Source organism: Homarus americanus, unplaced genomic scaffold, assembly GCF_018991925.1.
Source record: "Homarus americanus isolate GMGI-L3 unplaced genomic scaffold, GMGI_Hamer_2.0 scaffold24922, whole genome shotgun sequence".
NCBI classification, from domain to species: domain Eukaryota; kingdom Metazoa; phylum Arthropoda; class Malacostraca; order Decapoda; family Nephropidae; genus Homarus; species Homarus americanus.
Genome location: NW_024722610.1, coordinates 3,897,886 through 3,914,774, shown reverse-complemented (window position 1 = coordinate 3,914,774; position 16,889 = coordinate 3,897,886). Strand labels below are relative to the sequence as shown.

The window sequence follows — 16,889 nt, the reverse complement described above, 5'->3', positions numbered from 1 at the left end:
AGCCGAGAGACTGCAAAACCTTTCTCCGACCGAGCAGCAAACGAAAACCTCCTGAGACATACGGAAGAGACACAACGGCGTTCAAGCATAGACCAGACTCCAGATGCTCGAAGAGGCCAACAATGGTGAAGATGACACCGACAGACCCTTCAACCAGCAAGAACTCCAGAAGTCGATAAAACGAAGCAAGGACACAGCACTAGAATCGACAAGATAACCTTACTTCCATGCTTTCCCATGCCGGAGAGAAGCCTGGCATGAGGTTTCTGCTACAAGTCATCAGCGCCGTGGATAGCACAGAGACTTCCACCGAATGGAAGAAGGCAGATATACAGCCCATTCCGAAGCCCAGAGAGAACCAGACAAACCAAGACCCATCTAAGCTGCATAGCAGCTAGGGTGAAAGGAATGGCTCAACAGACTCAAGTGGAAAGTCGGTACGCAAGACTCTCACAATTTTGCTTACACCGAGAACACTGAACAAGCAACAACATCGCCGAGATACTCAGCACAGTGGACAGTAAACCAGCTTTGGTGGTCTTCCTCAACTTGAGAAGGCCGAATTAGCAACCACTAGCTATTATAGCTTACGCTCGTCGAAAAGGCGTCAGGAGGAAGGTTGCTGGGGTGGGATCCAGAACTACCTACACAGAGTAGCAAGAGTACGCCAGAGCAACCCCGCTACAGGGTCCATGAAAACGAACCCCACAAGGAGGTATATCCTCAGTCCACGTTGTTCAATGTCCTGATGGAAAATCTTGTCAAACTCTTTCAGACAAACAGCTGGGCTCCTATGCTATGCAGATGACTTACAGCTTATAGTAAGAGGATCAAACAGATTCAGTCACCACGCAACACGCGACTCCAACTTATAGAAGAGGAGTGCAACAGACTTACCCTAAGATAAATCCAGCTAAGCCGAAAGCGATGGCTACCTGCACATACACCAGACAAGAGTTTCCATACAAAAACACGCCGTAGTCTGGACCAACACCCACCAGTGTCTTGGAATCTGGTTTGATCAGAAACTCACTTTCAAGCCGCGAACTCGAAAGTATCTCAGTAATAGGACGAAGAGCAGACACAATATAATGAGGTTGCCCACCAGCACAACTGCAGGAGCAAACCTTCATGTGCCTGCCTACTACACGGCCGCCATCAGATCGCTGGTAGATTACAAGGGTGCTCCAGCACTCATTGGACTGGAGAGAAGACCAAAATGGCTGCTTTTCAGAAGTCATCCAAAATAATGCTCTGAGGACCATGCTCGCAGAAAGCACCCATTTGGACCAGAATCTGCGATTTGCAAATGGAAAACTGAATTACCACCCCTGGCAGTGGCACACGAGTCACAGGTGACAGCCGACTCCTCAAAAATCTGGAGATCAGATAAGCCCACAGCTGCCAGTAAAACGCGAATCAGTGCCTCCCTCCACCTCGACCACAGAGTGCGCGAGGGGCCACCTGGCCGCATGAGGCAAGCGAGGTCATCAGGCACCTGCAAGCAGAAACATCCTCTCTCCCTCCCACGATCTTCTCAAGGGACTCCCCAAGACATCTCACAAGCTTCTCATATGGACTCAAGAGGCTTTTACAGCATTCACCACTATCAAGCAGCATATCACATGCCTTACCCTGCTGGCTCACCCTGCCCCCAATGCCCGGACCACTCTCACAACAGACGCTTCTTCCACTGCCATGGGCGCCATCTTACAACAGAAGATCCGGAACTCTCATGCCCATTGCCTTCTTCTCACAACTTCAACCACCTCAACTCAAGTACAGAGCCTTCGATCAGAGCTCCTGGCAATATATCTTCCTTGAGGCCCGCCAGTTCACCATCTTCACTGATCAGGCCCTCGTCCATGCCTTCGCTTCAGCCTCCCAGACACATACACTTCGTGTTCTTCACCACTTGGCTTAAATCTCGGGTTCACCAGCGACATCCAACACATCAAGGGCAGCCACAAGATCGCCGAACACCCTCTATCGTTGTAGATCCAGCATTCTTCCCTCATCTCCACCCATGGATTACAGACAGCTCGCCGTAGCTCAAGAACGACGAAGACCTTGCAGCACACAAGACATCTCCTCAGGTCTCGCCCTCCAAGAACTCCCCGGTTCCAGTGCGAACATCAGAGTTGTGGTGCAACATGTCTTCATCTTCAACCACATCCATGGTCTAAGCCACCCAGGTGAACTTGCCTCTCAGCGCCTTCTGACGCAATGTGTCGTCTGGCCCAGCATCAAGGCTGTTACTAGGAAATGGGCTGCCCAGTGCCTGGCCTGCCAGTCCTCTAAGATACATCGACACACACGGGCTCCTTGAAACCTTTCCTGTACCCAAAGGACGCTTCCAGGTAGTGCACCTCGACTTCGTGGGACCTCTTTCAGCATCCTGTGGCAACACCGACATCTTCACCTGCATTGACTGTTTCACCAGGTGGACAGAAGTCATTCCCATGCCAAATGCTACAGCAGAGTCAGCCGTCCACGCCTTCCTGTCTGGTTGGGTTTCCTGTTTCAGTCCTCCCATGACTGTCAACACTGACCGAGGAGCCAGTTTGAGTCACAACTCTGGCATAGTCTCCTACAGTTCCTTGGCACTTCCAGGCACCGCACTACTGCTTACCACCCTCAATCCAACAGCATGGTAGAGCGGTTTCATCAGCAGCTGAAGGACGCCATCAAGGCACAGCACCCCTACAGCTGGACTGATGCTCTACCCTTAGTGCTCCTTGGCATCCGCGCATCACACAAAGAGGACATGAACTGCAGCCCAGCGGATCTCACCCTAGGCGAGCCTTCACCTACCGGACTTCTCACTTTCTCCTGACCTTTACCACTTCATTCCTGCTGCCTCGACCTACTGCAAGCACTACGGCCAGCAGTTTCTGTTCAAAGCCAGCTTTCGTTTCGCCTGAACACACATCCCTCCTACACTACTCAACGCCGGTATGTCTTCGTCAGGCGCGATGCTCTGCAACCCACTTCAACGCCTCGACGGACCCTTAAGATCATTCGCGATGGCGAACACGACACCGTCAGCATAGATCGAGTGAAGCCGGCCACCTTACCCGATGGGCCCCAACCCAGCATTTCCCCCAACAAACCAAACCCTACACCAGTCTGCCCGCAGTTACCACTTGCAGCACCACCTTGTCCACAACATTTCTGGGTACCCTCTTTTCATCCTCAGGTACCTACTGCTCCTGATATGGACCATGCTCCTGACGTGGACCCTGCTCCTGATGAGGATCTTGCATCCGGCTCTATGGACCCATATACCCCACCCGGCGCCCCTGAGGACTTTGCACCTGCCGCGAGAGAAGCACCACATTCTTTGCCTGTTCAACCTTCTCTTATCTACAGCCCTCCTTCTCCCTTTGCTTCTTTCACAGATTTTGTGTCACTAGACGGAGTCGTCACCCATAGTAGCCGAGTGGTTCACACCCCTGTAAATTATGTCTCACATGTGGAATACAACCCTGCCAACAACAAGTTTCCTGCAGCGGTCGGATGGGAGGGGGTTTGTATTGTAGTGGATACTCTCCTTACAACTGCTGATTGGTCACTTGCCGTCCGCTTAACAGCCAACCAGCGGCGAGTTCCACAGACCGGGCCTCACTTTCGGAGTGTGCGGTGATTGGCCAGTTACCGCCTTCATCTCAGCCAATCAGCAGCGCTGCTCACTTCAGATCTCTCTACCTGATCCGGCAGAATCGTATAAATACTCCAGCCTGCCGGACCTCCATCCCCAAATCCCAATTCCGGTCTGGCTGCTTCAAGAGCTTCAGCTGGAACCACCAAATGGGCCCCTACAGGCAAAGACCTGTGTCGGACTACGGTCCGACAATCTCAACAACAAACAACGGACCTGTAGCTGTGAAGACTTGCCCTCTCTCTGCTGCCATTGTTGGCCAACTTTGCTGACCGGACCATCCGCTACTGACATCATCGACAACATTTCACGAGTGTTTTCAGTTTATCGAGCATTAGTTTGCCCTCCCCACTGTTGGCGTGAGTGACTCTCACTCCAGCTGGAAAGCAGCTATAGCGTGATATTCCCGACATGGTTTGAGCTCATTTCCTTCTATTTCTATTTTTCCTTTTTTCGCTCTGGCCTAGGGACTTGCACCCTCAAAGGTGTATTTGTCCTGCGGTCCTCCTTGTAACTGTTCACCTCCGTCCTGTACATGTACGTCAAAATAATATACTAAATGATTACTAAAATTTTTGTCGAGTGCAAACTATAGGATGATTATACCTGTATTCAAATTAATCACTATCTTATAAGTATTCCAGCAATGTAAATTATATTCTCCCTGGTCACTTCTGTGACATTTTATAAGCAAAAAACAAAAACTCAATCAAAAGGGCATAAATAAACAAACAAATACTTCACTAGACCTTTGGCACAACTGACAAACATGTCACTGTCACTTCCCTCCCTCTCCCCCATCTTCCCAGACTAAAGTTAGGAGAATATAATTTGCATTGCTAGAATCCTTGCAAGACAGCAAATAATTTGAATATAAACTTCATATATTTTGCACGAGAATTTTTGTTTAGCCCTTTGTAATAAAATTAATTAGAACTAAAATTTGTATGTCTAATGCAAACTATAGCATGTATATATTCAAACTAATCACTATCTTATAAGAATTCCAGGAATGTTAATTATATTCTCCCATGTCAGTTCAGTGACATTTTATAAGAGAAAAACTTAAAGTCACTCTTAAGGATAGATAAATAAATAAGCACTAGACCTTGGCATCAACTATCAAACATATCACCTCACCTCTTCCCCCCCCCAATCTTCCCATCAGCTGATCTCTAGTAAACAGACCATTTCACGTCCCATAATTTTAACTATGTTGATTTATGAGTGTTTGTTTTAACATAATACTACAAAAAGAATGTTTTGTTTATTCTAAGAGATGGGCTGCGGTGCATCTGGGTAAACTCTCAGTCTTTTTAGTATTTTGTGTTTCTCTCAAGCGACCTCTCTTGGAACTTATCTTGTGTTATGTCGACGTTCTACTGTATTGAAAAAAGTATAGAGTGAGAGGAAACTGTGTTAAAAGAAGCAAAGATGGTGATATATTGTATGTGAGAATAGTTGATCAGACAATACTGTAGGGGTGCAAGAGAAAGAAGCACATTGGAAGTAGACATCGTGTTCTTCAAGATGAACAGGAGGCAAAGAATAAAACATGGTGGATGTGAAAGGGGTATTGGATGGAAAGTTGGCTAGGATCCATTTAGGATGTATGGGGATTAGGAGAATGGGAAGTGAAAGAGTATTAAAAGCTGTTAATAATTTAAGGGTAACTGGAATGAGAGAGGGGGCAGGGGGAACAAAACACGATGTGGAGAAATGGGCTGATAGAAGTACTGGATGGAGGAGTGATGGACATCTGCTTACATAATCAAGAAACACAACAGAGAGGTCTTTAGCAATAAACATCCTACTGATGCTTGATGCTAGGGAGTTATATGAAGTGATGGGTACTCTGGACGGTTATCTTAGGTCTCTCCTGTGGGAGGGAACAACTGTAGCACACATCTGGTAGAGTAGTTGGGATATATGATAGGGGAGGAATAAGTGTGTGTTGACCACCTGGTACTTAAGTGAGGAAAAGCTTTACAAGAGTGAAATATTTACACTTTTATTTGCTTATGTGATAAAATAGTCAATTCAAACCCTGTGGATGTACATACAAAAAGCAAAATGGAGAATGGCAAGTATTTATTAAACAAATAATTTTAGACAACATAAATCATATAAACTGCAATACAAGTAATATCAGGCCAGAATGCTGAAGCATTTTGTAAGCATACTACTACATTTATTGGCTGTTGGTGCTTTTTCTACCCAAAAAACAGCCTCAAAATCTACAAGGCCACATACAACCAACAGAGAAGATGGCTGTTTTAATTAAGTGTGCTCTAGCAATATCACACCAAGTATCAAGTTTTAGTTTTGAAACCCTTCAATCAAATCTTGTAAAACAAAACAAAGATGTTATCAGGATTCAATATATTATTGCCATCAAGAGATACCCATGGTATGTTGTCTAAAGCAGCTTTGTACCAAAACTAACTTTTCACATATAAAGTTGTTTCTAATCACTATATTCATCCCCCCAAAATTGTATGATTTTATTATAATTAAATTTAATCCTGCCTTAGCATCATTCGCATTTATGTAAGAGTTTCCCTAGTTTCAGTTTGCATCAGCAGCCAACTTTTCAATGATAGCAAGTTCAGTACACTCTAGCTAATGTACCAACGTTCTGGCCGTGGACAGCAAGTGTTTCCCAGTACCAGTGACCATGATTGCTGTCACCAATTGCAATATAAACTTGACAGTGAAAATGATTTGAAGTACTGTACTAAAACCTACTGGATAATGAATGGTATGATCATACTCATCTGGACATGTCTGAAGCATGATGGATGTGTAAAATTTGTACATAATATCCTCTGATGATGATGATGATAAGATATAATCAAATGAGTGAATCTAACTGGTGATGCAGGTATGTTGTTTACTTTGTGACAACACAATATATATATATATTTTTTAAATATGCTCGTTTGCATTACCTGCAGGCCAAAAACAAACATTAATTTCTGTAAAATAATATCTGGAATTTACCTTATGACATTGTTGCTGGAAATGAGCAAAACATTGAGTCATTGCACCAGGCAGTACAAACACAGTCATTTCCTGCAGTGACACACAGCAATATCCTTATTTAGTAATATATCATATAACTAAAAGGGCATATCAGAATCATCAATTGGGAACCTACAATAGTTTCAACAAACCTGAACACCAAAATTCCTCACATGACTAAATGAATTAGAAACCCAGTGTATGGAAAACTATATTACTGGAAACTGTCCCATCCACCACCTCCTTCACCTCTGCCTCTTCCACGAGGTAGCCCTCCCCTACTTCGCCCTCGCTGGAAATCCCCACCTCTTCCCCTTCCTCTCTGGAAATCTCCCCTTCCACCTCTTCCCCCATACTGGAAATCCCCTCCTCCTCTAAACCCTCTTCCACGTCCTCTCCAAGATCCTCGTCCACCGTGTCCACCAAAGTTTCCTTCTTCATTCTCCCATCCTCCCTCCTGGCTGTTATTGAAGTTCCCACCTTTATTATTCCATGAATTATCATCACTGTGCCAGTTACCCCCACCTCCTCCCCTCTCCCCACCTCCACCACTACTATGGTCTACTCCTAACCCTCCTCTGCCTCCAGTATTCTCATCTTGGCTGCCTCCGTGCATTCCTCCTCTTCCTCGCCAATGGTTGGGTCTGCCCCAGTTTCCACGTTCGTCGTCTTCAAAGTTATTAAAATCTTTGAATCCACCACGACCTCTTCCTCGACCACGACCTCGAATCCAGTTCTGTCCTCTGTCATCCATGTGGCTTCGTTCTCCTCCACCATTATTAATGTTGTTATCACTATTACTGTTGTTCTCATAACTCCAATCATTTTCATAACCCTGATCACTGTGCTCATTTGTAAACCTTGGTCCACCCATTCCTGGGCCATAAGCACCTCTGGATCCTCCTCTGTGTACCCAGTTTCCTCTTTGTCCCCCACGGTTGAATCCGGCATCAGGATGGCCCCTGAAATTTCCCCTTGAAGCATTGAAGTTGCGAGGACCACCTTGGAAGTTGTTGTTATTGTTACTAGTGTTAGTGTTGGTGTTTTGAGGGTTCTGTTCATCAAACTGGCCCTGCTGGAACCCTCCACTTTTCTTCTCTCCAGACTCATCATTACTGCAAAAAAAAATGTGTATGAAGAAGAAATATTATGAAATAATAACTCTTCCTATCTCAAACTCTGAACCATATTCACAACTTTATGGAAAAACTGTTATACACTTTGTCCATGAATGCATCTAAAATACATCTTGTATAGGATATTTTTCTTGAATATCATCCTATGTAAGTACCTGGTGTAACTTACATGTAGTCTATTCTGCCCCATATAAGAAGGAAAAAAGTTTGAAAAAATAAGCTATAAAAATCCATTCTTCCTCATGTTGAAAGAGAACGTGGATCAGAACTTTTTAATTTTACCAATCAATCTTATTCTAATTACTGACATACTGCCTCAATATATCAGCAAATTCAGCTCATAAATTTCTTATTCATAAGTTGTTGATGAAAACCTTCAGAAGAGTTTCCAATTGAATCACTGTGAGTGTGTTTCAGCAACATTAAGAATTAATACACATGGAAATTGAAATGATTCCTTCATTAGTATTTAAAATACAATTATTCAAAGTGACAAATCAAAGTATTTAAAGTTCATGAAAATAAAAATCACTGATAGTATATATCAGAGAGTACTTCCAAGAAAAAATAAAGTATACATATGTGGATCTAAAGCATGCAAAGATAAAATAATAAATTTACATAAAAGGAAATACTTCAAATGTATTTACAAGAAGTACTATACAGTATGGTCACAACACTCCAAAATCCTTACCTAGCATTGGGATTAAGCAGTTGATTCTTCTCCTTGATGAGTTTTCTAGCAAATTCATAGTCACCAGTAATTTCTGATATGGCCTCTTCCTCCTCCATAGTGGCAAATGCATTTTGAATTACATCTCCTGCTACTTTCTCTGTAAATTAAATTATATATGAATTTTGGGCTTTATAGTCAGGTGATGGTTATCAAAGCTTAGCTGGTAGCATGTCAGGCTTTCAGCCTAGGAGACAGGATCAATCCCATAACCAAGCAGGTTGCATTGGATATTATTTGATGTGGTGTGCAGAGTTGCCTACTCTGTACAGTATGTCAGTAAATTCAAAATCTTTGAGTGTAACCACCAGTGTGACACATATAATATGTCAGATAAATGGTTTTTGTGTGTTGACCTTTCTCTTCATTCTTGTAAGCCTTTCCTCACTGTGCTGCTGGGTTACCAGGGTCAACTGAAGAAACACTCAACTCCTGTGATATTCCCAGAAAGCCCTCAACACCATGTTCTCCAATCATTCATACACCACTGCACCCTGCTGATTCCTCAGTGTCCAAACCCCTCACTTTTGGTCCTTTCTTAGCCCTTTCAGTCCTACAGATGTACAGTTGAGGACAAATCAACCTGCTACATGCCCAGTGACTGGCTGGTGGTACTTGGCAACCCATTTGTCGTAAAATGTAAAATTTTACGAATGAACTCCATTTGTAACAGTGATTGTGATTGGTTAATGTATGTTTGCCTGTATATATGTTGGTAAAAACAATTTATGATGAATTAAGTGTTATGCAAATATCCTTCAAATAATTAACTTATTAGAGACTCTCATAAAACTTTATTCTTCAGTCTAAGTTAAAGGTGCTCGACAAACAAGCGTTGGTTCTCTCATTTTTTTAATGTAACATTTCATACGTAGAAATTCAGGGATTATTAAATGTGGTGTAGGTCATTTAAATGAAACAATTGGAACTGTTGGCTATCCTGCTCCACCTCCCTACCATAGTGTGTGACCATGATTCCCAGAGTAACAGTATTAGATCTTTTTATGTCTCGACATGGATAATATCCTATTTCTGTAGGTCTTCTCGCCAATAAGTGACACATTCAAACATGGTTTTCAGCGAGTATTACCACCCCTGCAGGAGAAAGACAGCTTGAACACTTCTTATAAATAAGTGTAAAGAATGGTAACATATTTTTTCTGGCATTATATGTGGGGTAGGTTAAGACAGAGTAGGCGGCATTGTGGTGGTGCAGGTCGACCAACTGATGAATCGATTTACTTTGACTAAATATCCTATAATGCTAACCTGTAGCATTTGCAACAATCTATGTACTGATATAATAAAATAGAATCCTCATTCATCACTCATATTTATCTTTCTTGTGGCATAAATGGTTTGCATGTTTTGGAAAGAATGATGGATCACCCTGAATAAAAGGTAAGACCATATATAGTTTAGTATTTAAATGCAGCAATTTTAATCCTTTACCTGGCTGTGTGACATACATTAGGAATGTTATGAAGGAGTTAAACATCACAATATTTTCGAACAAAGTAAAAGTACTTACCAAGTGGAATAAGGAAACCACAGTAAAGAATAGAGTTTGCTTTGATGGTGTTAAGAGGAACAGACCCAGGTGGCAGCTCATCTCCCTCATCTGTGTAAACCATTTCTCCCTCTATATTTGCAGGTAAGCTGAACAAGCCAGCACTATCAGTCACCACCCAGCTCGTCTGTTGGACAATATTGTGTGGTCTTAAATGGGTTAATACAATAGTACTTAAACTACAATAGAAAGAGGATAATTTGGTTATTACTGGTCATATTAAGATTGGGTACAGAAGTAAAGTAGAGCTTCTCAAATTTACAAGCCTGTCAGACTAATAGTGTGAAAATAGAGAATTGATCCTCATATCCTATGTTCTAGAGGAGCTCTGTCAGCAGTGAGAAATATCTAGGATAAGGTGAACATTAAACTTAATGATGAAAAAGACAATAATGAAAAGCACTCGACTTACTGCACTGTTCTCCTCCTCCATTTCTTCATCCAAACCTCCAGCGGCATTCCATGCTGCTTGGAAAGTCTTGGGGATTGGTTTAGCATAAGGAGTCTTCTTGGAAAATCTGAAGACAAAATATATACACTGTTCAGTATATATAGTACAGTACATTTACAATATAATATTATATACATACAGCATGCCCTTACAATTTGCGGCCCGCCCTTACAATTTGTGGCTCGCCCTTACAATTTGCGGCCCTTGATTATCTGTGGATGACACCTTGGATATACCCAAGAATGTCTATGGGTAGTTTTAAAGTTGATGTCATTTTTGGGGCCATATTTCACTGGATTTACTGTTATTAATAGTATTTGCTGATAGACTAGTGCTTAACAGTGATTAATCATGGCATTGTAGCTAGGATAGCTTATCATTGTAACCACCAGGCTACTGGGCCAAGCTGTGAGGTGTCTTATAGGCAGAGGTATTTATATAAATGGGTTAATTACATTAGACTTATATACTCTATCACCCTCTGTAACTTTCCACTAGCTATGAGGTAGCATGTTCAGAGCACATGTTAAGGTGTGCCCACGGGAAGTCGCGTCACTTGCTGCTGAGTTAAGCATTAAGTAACCGGTTCTCTGGCCACCTATTGCGGGCAGTAGTTTGATATCAGTCACCAGAAGAAGATGCTATTGAGAGCCATCGTGGATGGTTCCATCTTCCCGTGAAGGAGGACGTCGGCTATATTTCCATTCTCCCTCGACGGGTTACAGGCACTCTCACTCAATCCCTCACACCAACAGGACGTATTCTAGAAGAGCTATTTAATATAGCCTCCAACCTCATTTAACACTCATAGCTACAGTGATTAAGTTACGGTGATATACACTTGGAACTGTATATAATATATTTTCTTAATAAATACAGAAAAGACAGTTGGGTTTCGCTACTCAAACCCTATATACAGGTTGTACCTCTCTAGTCCGGCAACCTCGGGACCTGACCGGTGCCGGACCATGGAAATTTCCGGACCATGGAAATTCACCCTTTTCCTGGATAGATAGTGACTTGTGCTTACGCTTGGAAGCACTAGCACCACTTTCTCTGCTTCATGGTCTCTTTGAAGACATATTGAAGGGTTAAATGTCGTACAGTAGCTTCTCAAATTTCGCGAGTTTTTAATTCAACGTTTTTTATTGGAACACACACAAAAAACAAATCAATTAAAAATTTTGACGGTGGAAACTCGAATTTCGACGGGTTTGAACGGCTCACCAATGTTCAGACGTGCACAATCGTGTAAACAGCGTCATTTCTCTTATGTACAAAGGATTCATTATTGTTTATTACTGAATGTCTTTTTGATTGAATTAATGTTTATTTGTGCAAAATGAGCAATACAATTCATTAATAATATGTAGAATATTAAAACACACGAGGAGACGAGACGGCTTTGTTTTCGTTGTTTACAAAACCAGTGACTGACTGGTTCTACATATAAAACTGAAGAAATTAAGACCCTGGTTGTAGCTGTAGTAAAATTAAATGGTTGTTTTAAGTACCATAATGTTATTTAATGTTAATAAATGGAACACTAGAAGTAGCTAACGATAATGGTAAAGAAAAAAAGAGATCGCGTATGTAAGTGCGCACATGTGACAACATATCGTCATTACTATACATAAGAATATGAAAGCAACACTTATTTACCGTTCATATTTATTTTAATTAATGTTTGTGTGTGCAAAATGAACAATACAATTCATTAATACTACGTGGAATATTAAAACACACGAGGAGACGGCATTGTTTTCGTTAATGCTTACAAAACCAGTGACTGATATAAAACTGAAGAAAATAAGACCCTGATTGTAGCTGTAGTAAAATTAATGTAAAAAAAATTAAAATGGCTGTTTGAAGTAATATTATTTAATGTTAATAAATGGAACAATATAAGTAGCTAACGGTAATGGTAAAGAAAAAAAGAGAGATCGCGGCCACCCCTTGATGGAGACACGATGATCCTCCCCACACTGGCCAGATACTATGTAAATAACATTGATTATGTGTTAAAGGAATATCCTACCTTAGGCTTTAGTAAGCCCCTTTATATTTATACTGTATATACTTGTCACACTTGCCAGATGCTTCTGGTGTTATTGTACAGGGGTACCTAGTGACAGCACTAGGATCCCGCTTCCTCTATCAAGGAATAAACAATTGAAATTGAATTGAGAGATCACGTATGTAAGTGCGCACATGTGACAACATATCGTCATTACTCTACATAAGAATATGAAAGCAACACTTATTTACTGCTCATATATATTGAAGGGTTAAATGTTGTACTCTGTATAGACAAGCAGACAGAGAGAGAGAGCAGCCAGATGTAAACAAACCTTAATTTCCCGTGGCTTTGTTTGTTTTTTTTAAGGAGATTAGCCCACCTGTGCATAAGTCACTGACCCACATTGGGGCCTGAGGGGCAAAAATTTAATACTCCTGTAATAATAATAATTCAGATAAAAAAAAAAAAGAAAAAAAAAGAAAAAAAAAGCTGCCTATCTACCTATTGGACAAACTAAAATCATTCCGGACCACGGGAGTTTCTGGACCACAGAATGCCGGACTAGAGAGGTACAACCTGTACTTTTACATGTTCCAGCTAATTAACCCCTCAAGAATCAACGGTTAAAGGGCCAGTTCATCTCCATGACCACGTGAGTTCCTCCATTTCAACACCTACAGACGAGTTACTGCACCACGTTAACACCACACCATCCAGTGTCTCCATGATCACATGAGGTCCTTCATACCATCACTTGTGGACGAGTTACTGCACCACGTGGCCTGCGCGACCTCATACAGTAGAGCAAGAGACCAGCCTCAGCCATCAACAGTAAACTATAATTTGTATGTTCATGTTCATTCTCCTTTCAGTAATGAAAGCTTTTGTTAAATGACCCACCCCCCACCCCATGTCCTTGTATGCAAAAAAGTAATTTTTGTCTAATGTATATTTTCAGACTTCGGGCTGCTGAACTTTTTCAATAAATTGTTAATTATTATTACAGTATTATTGTTATTATTATTAGGTAATAATCATGATAAAGTATGAAATCAATAAACCTTTAGCAAAGTCTTTCCAAATTACTGTACCCATAATCCCAGGTAATGGATCATTAATTAAAAAACAAAAATCTAACCTTATTAGACTAGAGTATACAAACAATAACTAAAAAAAAAAAAAAAAAAAAAAATTATATATATATATATATATATATATATATATATATATATATATATATATATATATATATATATATATATATATATATATATATATATATACACAGTTTTACCCTTCTTAGCGGTTTCATAAGCGTTTTCGCATATACGCGGTGCCTTGCCAAAGCTGAACTTTCACTTAACGCGGATTTTTTCCACATATACGCGGTGAGTGTCCGAGACGCTATTTTTAGATTTGCCCCACCCGCCACCCTGCCTGACTGCCTGTTTTAGCTCATAAAATTCATACAAATTACCAGGCCAGAATATAATTTACATTGCTGGAATTCTTATAATTTGGTGATCATTTTGAATATAAACATCATATATTTTGCTTTAAACTTACAATTTTTAGATAAAATTTTTTCTCTAGGTAACTATGGTATCTTTTGTCCAAATTATATGACATTTATATTCAAAATATTCCTGGTCTTACAAGGAATCCAGCAATGTCAATTATATTATCCTAACTTTAGTTTGAGGTATTATTTATTAAAATTTAGTGGTTATCCCACACATCTCCTTGGGACGGTTGGTGGGGGGTGGGGGGGAGGGAGGGACCAACCGACCATCTGTTACCCTGTGAAGAATTATTATTTTTTTTATTAACTGAAGATATTTGTTTTAGCTCATAAAATTCATACAAATTACCCGGTCAGAATATAATTTACATTGCTGGAATTCTTATAATTTGGTGATCATTTTGAATATAAACATCATATATTTTGCTTTAAACTTACAATTTTTAGATAAAATTTTTTCTCTAGGTAACTATGGTATCTTTTGTCCAAAATATATGACATTTATATTCAAAATATTCCTGGTCTTACAAGGAATCCAGCAATGTCAATTATATTATCCTAACTTTAATCTGAGGTATTATTTAATACTAAATGTTAAAAACTCTGGAAGGGAGGATTGGTGGGGGGTGGGGGGGAGGGTTGGGACTGACCGCGCGGTTGGAAGAGGGGGGGAGGCAAGGTGGGGTACTTTGATTGACAGATAGTGTCGTGAAGATTATTATTTTTTTATTAACTGAAGATATTTGTTTTAGCTCATAAAATTCATACAAATTACCCGGTCAGAATATAATTTACATTGCTGGAATTCTTATAATTTGGTGATCATTTTGAATATAAACATCATATATTTTGCTTTAAACTTACAATTTTTAGATAAAAATTTTTCTCTAGGTAACTATGGTATCTTTTGTCCAAATTATATGACATTTATATTCAAAATATTCCTGGTCTTACAAGGAATCCAGCAATGTCAATTATATTTTCCTAACTTTAGTTTGAGGTTATCCCACACATCTCCTTGGGACGGTTGGTGGGGGGTGGGGGGGGGAGGGAGGGACCGACCGACCATCTGTTAGCCGGCTGTGTAGTGTGAGAGGGGGAGGGAGTTGAGTCCATTATTTGAATGGACATTAACTTGGCGACTGTATTTCTCTTAAGTATTAATTGTGTGCATGTACCATCATAAAATTAAGATGTTATTTTTACTACAACATAGTTATTTGTCGTCAAAAAGTGGAGTTTGGGGGTCGGGCTGGGTTCTATTGGAATTAATCCCATATGTTCTGTTATTCACTTAACGCGGTTTTCACTTAACGCGGGACCCTCTGGGTTCAATTGACCGCGTTAAGTGGGGTACCACTGTATATATATATATATATATATATATATATATATATATATATATATATATATATATATATATATATATATATATATATATATATATATATATATATATATATATATATATATATATACAGATATATATATACAGTCGGCCCTTAACATACGTGGGTTTATAATACACGGATTTGCAAATACGCGGATTGCCCCGCCGGAGGAATATTCTGTACATTGAAGTAATTGAAGTACAGTCAACCCTCACTTTACGCGGTCCCACATTCCGCGTTTCCACGTTTACGCGGTGCCCTGCCGGAACCCAGGATGCTCACATTCCGCGGTGCGTGTACCCCTTTACGCGGAGAGCGGCTGGCGAGCCGCGCCATTTTTGGATCCAAACCTCCCGCCATCTCTCCCGCCCTCTCCCGCCATCCGCCATGTTGTGTAAGCGGTGCGAGCATGGTGCGCACAAGGTCGCCCAGTCATCATAACATTACAGAGTTCTTCACCCGCCACCCACCACAGCCGGCCCAAGTCAGTGATAGTGATAATTATAGTGAGGATATGGACTTATATGGACTTTGAGGGGTTTGACAAAGAGGCCCTGAAAGCCTCTATGGTGGATAGTGATACAATTGATACAAGTGATACAGGTGAGGGCCAATAATCTGCCCTCTGCCTCGGAATCAACCGCCCATCTCCGTGTGCCCAGCCATCTTTTCTACTAATGTAAGTGTTAAAAAACCTAATATTTTTGCTATTTCTCTTAATTATTAATTGTGTGTGCATACCATCATAAAGTTAAGATAATATTTTTACTACAACATAGTTGTGTGTCGTCAAAAAGTGGAGTTTGGGGGTCGGCCCGGTCTCTATTTCAATTAATCCCATATGTTATGTTGTTCACTTTACGCGTTTCTCACTTTCCGCGGTACCCTGTGGGTTACATTAACCGCGTAAAGTGAGACCCAACTGTACATTCAAATCGCGCGCAATTCAACTCGCGCGCGGCACCGAACACGGGACACCGCCCGCTCCCGCAACCTCACACGCATAACTCTCCCTCACTCAGTCAGTCTCGCTGTAACCACGCTTGTGTTGACATCAGCATTGTAGTTGCAAAAACATTACATTTCCGTGAATGTATTATATCAAGCACAGTATGAATAGAATATCACTAATATAAGAGTATTTTAACCGAAAACTACTAAAAAAACGAGTAACATATCTTGAACATCGGAAGGTTAGGTAAAGTCTCTTGTTTTCGTCATGTATTTTATCCTATTTTACATTGAAATACATCACGTTTCAGCAAAACTACTATTTATTTCTGAGAATATATTCATTCAGGCACAGTTTAAGTAAAATATACATGTGATGTAACATTTTTTTAATTGAAAACGATTCGAAAAACACGTACCCTCTAGCCCT

The 16,889-nt window shown here is 40.8% G+C and overlaps 1 protein-coding gene across 1 annotated transcript in view; it reads right to left on the bottom strand.

Annotated features, from left to right (window-relative positions):
- Window positions 1-5,735: 5,735 nt before the first annotated feature.
- Window positions 5,736-16,889, bottom strand: part of LOC121862899 — a 79,467-nt gene continuing 68,313 nt past the window's right edge. Inside the window, exons 11-14 of the mRNA XM_042361299.1 lie at window positions 10,537-10,642; window positions 10,086-10,251; window positions 8,516-8,654; window positions 5,736-7,800 (exon numbers count right to left, since the gene is read on the bottom strand). Of these exons, the coding sequence (XP_042217233.1) occupies window positions 6,900-7,800; window positions 8,516-8,654; window positions 10,086-10,251; window positions 10,537-10,642 (1,312 nt within the window). The 3' untranslated portion in view covers window positions 5,736-6,899. The remainder of the gene's footprint in view (window positions 7,801-8,515; window positions 8,655-10,085; window positions 10,252-10,536; window positions 10,643-16,889) is intronic.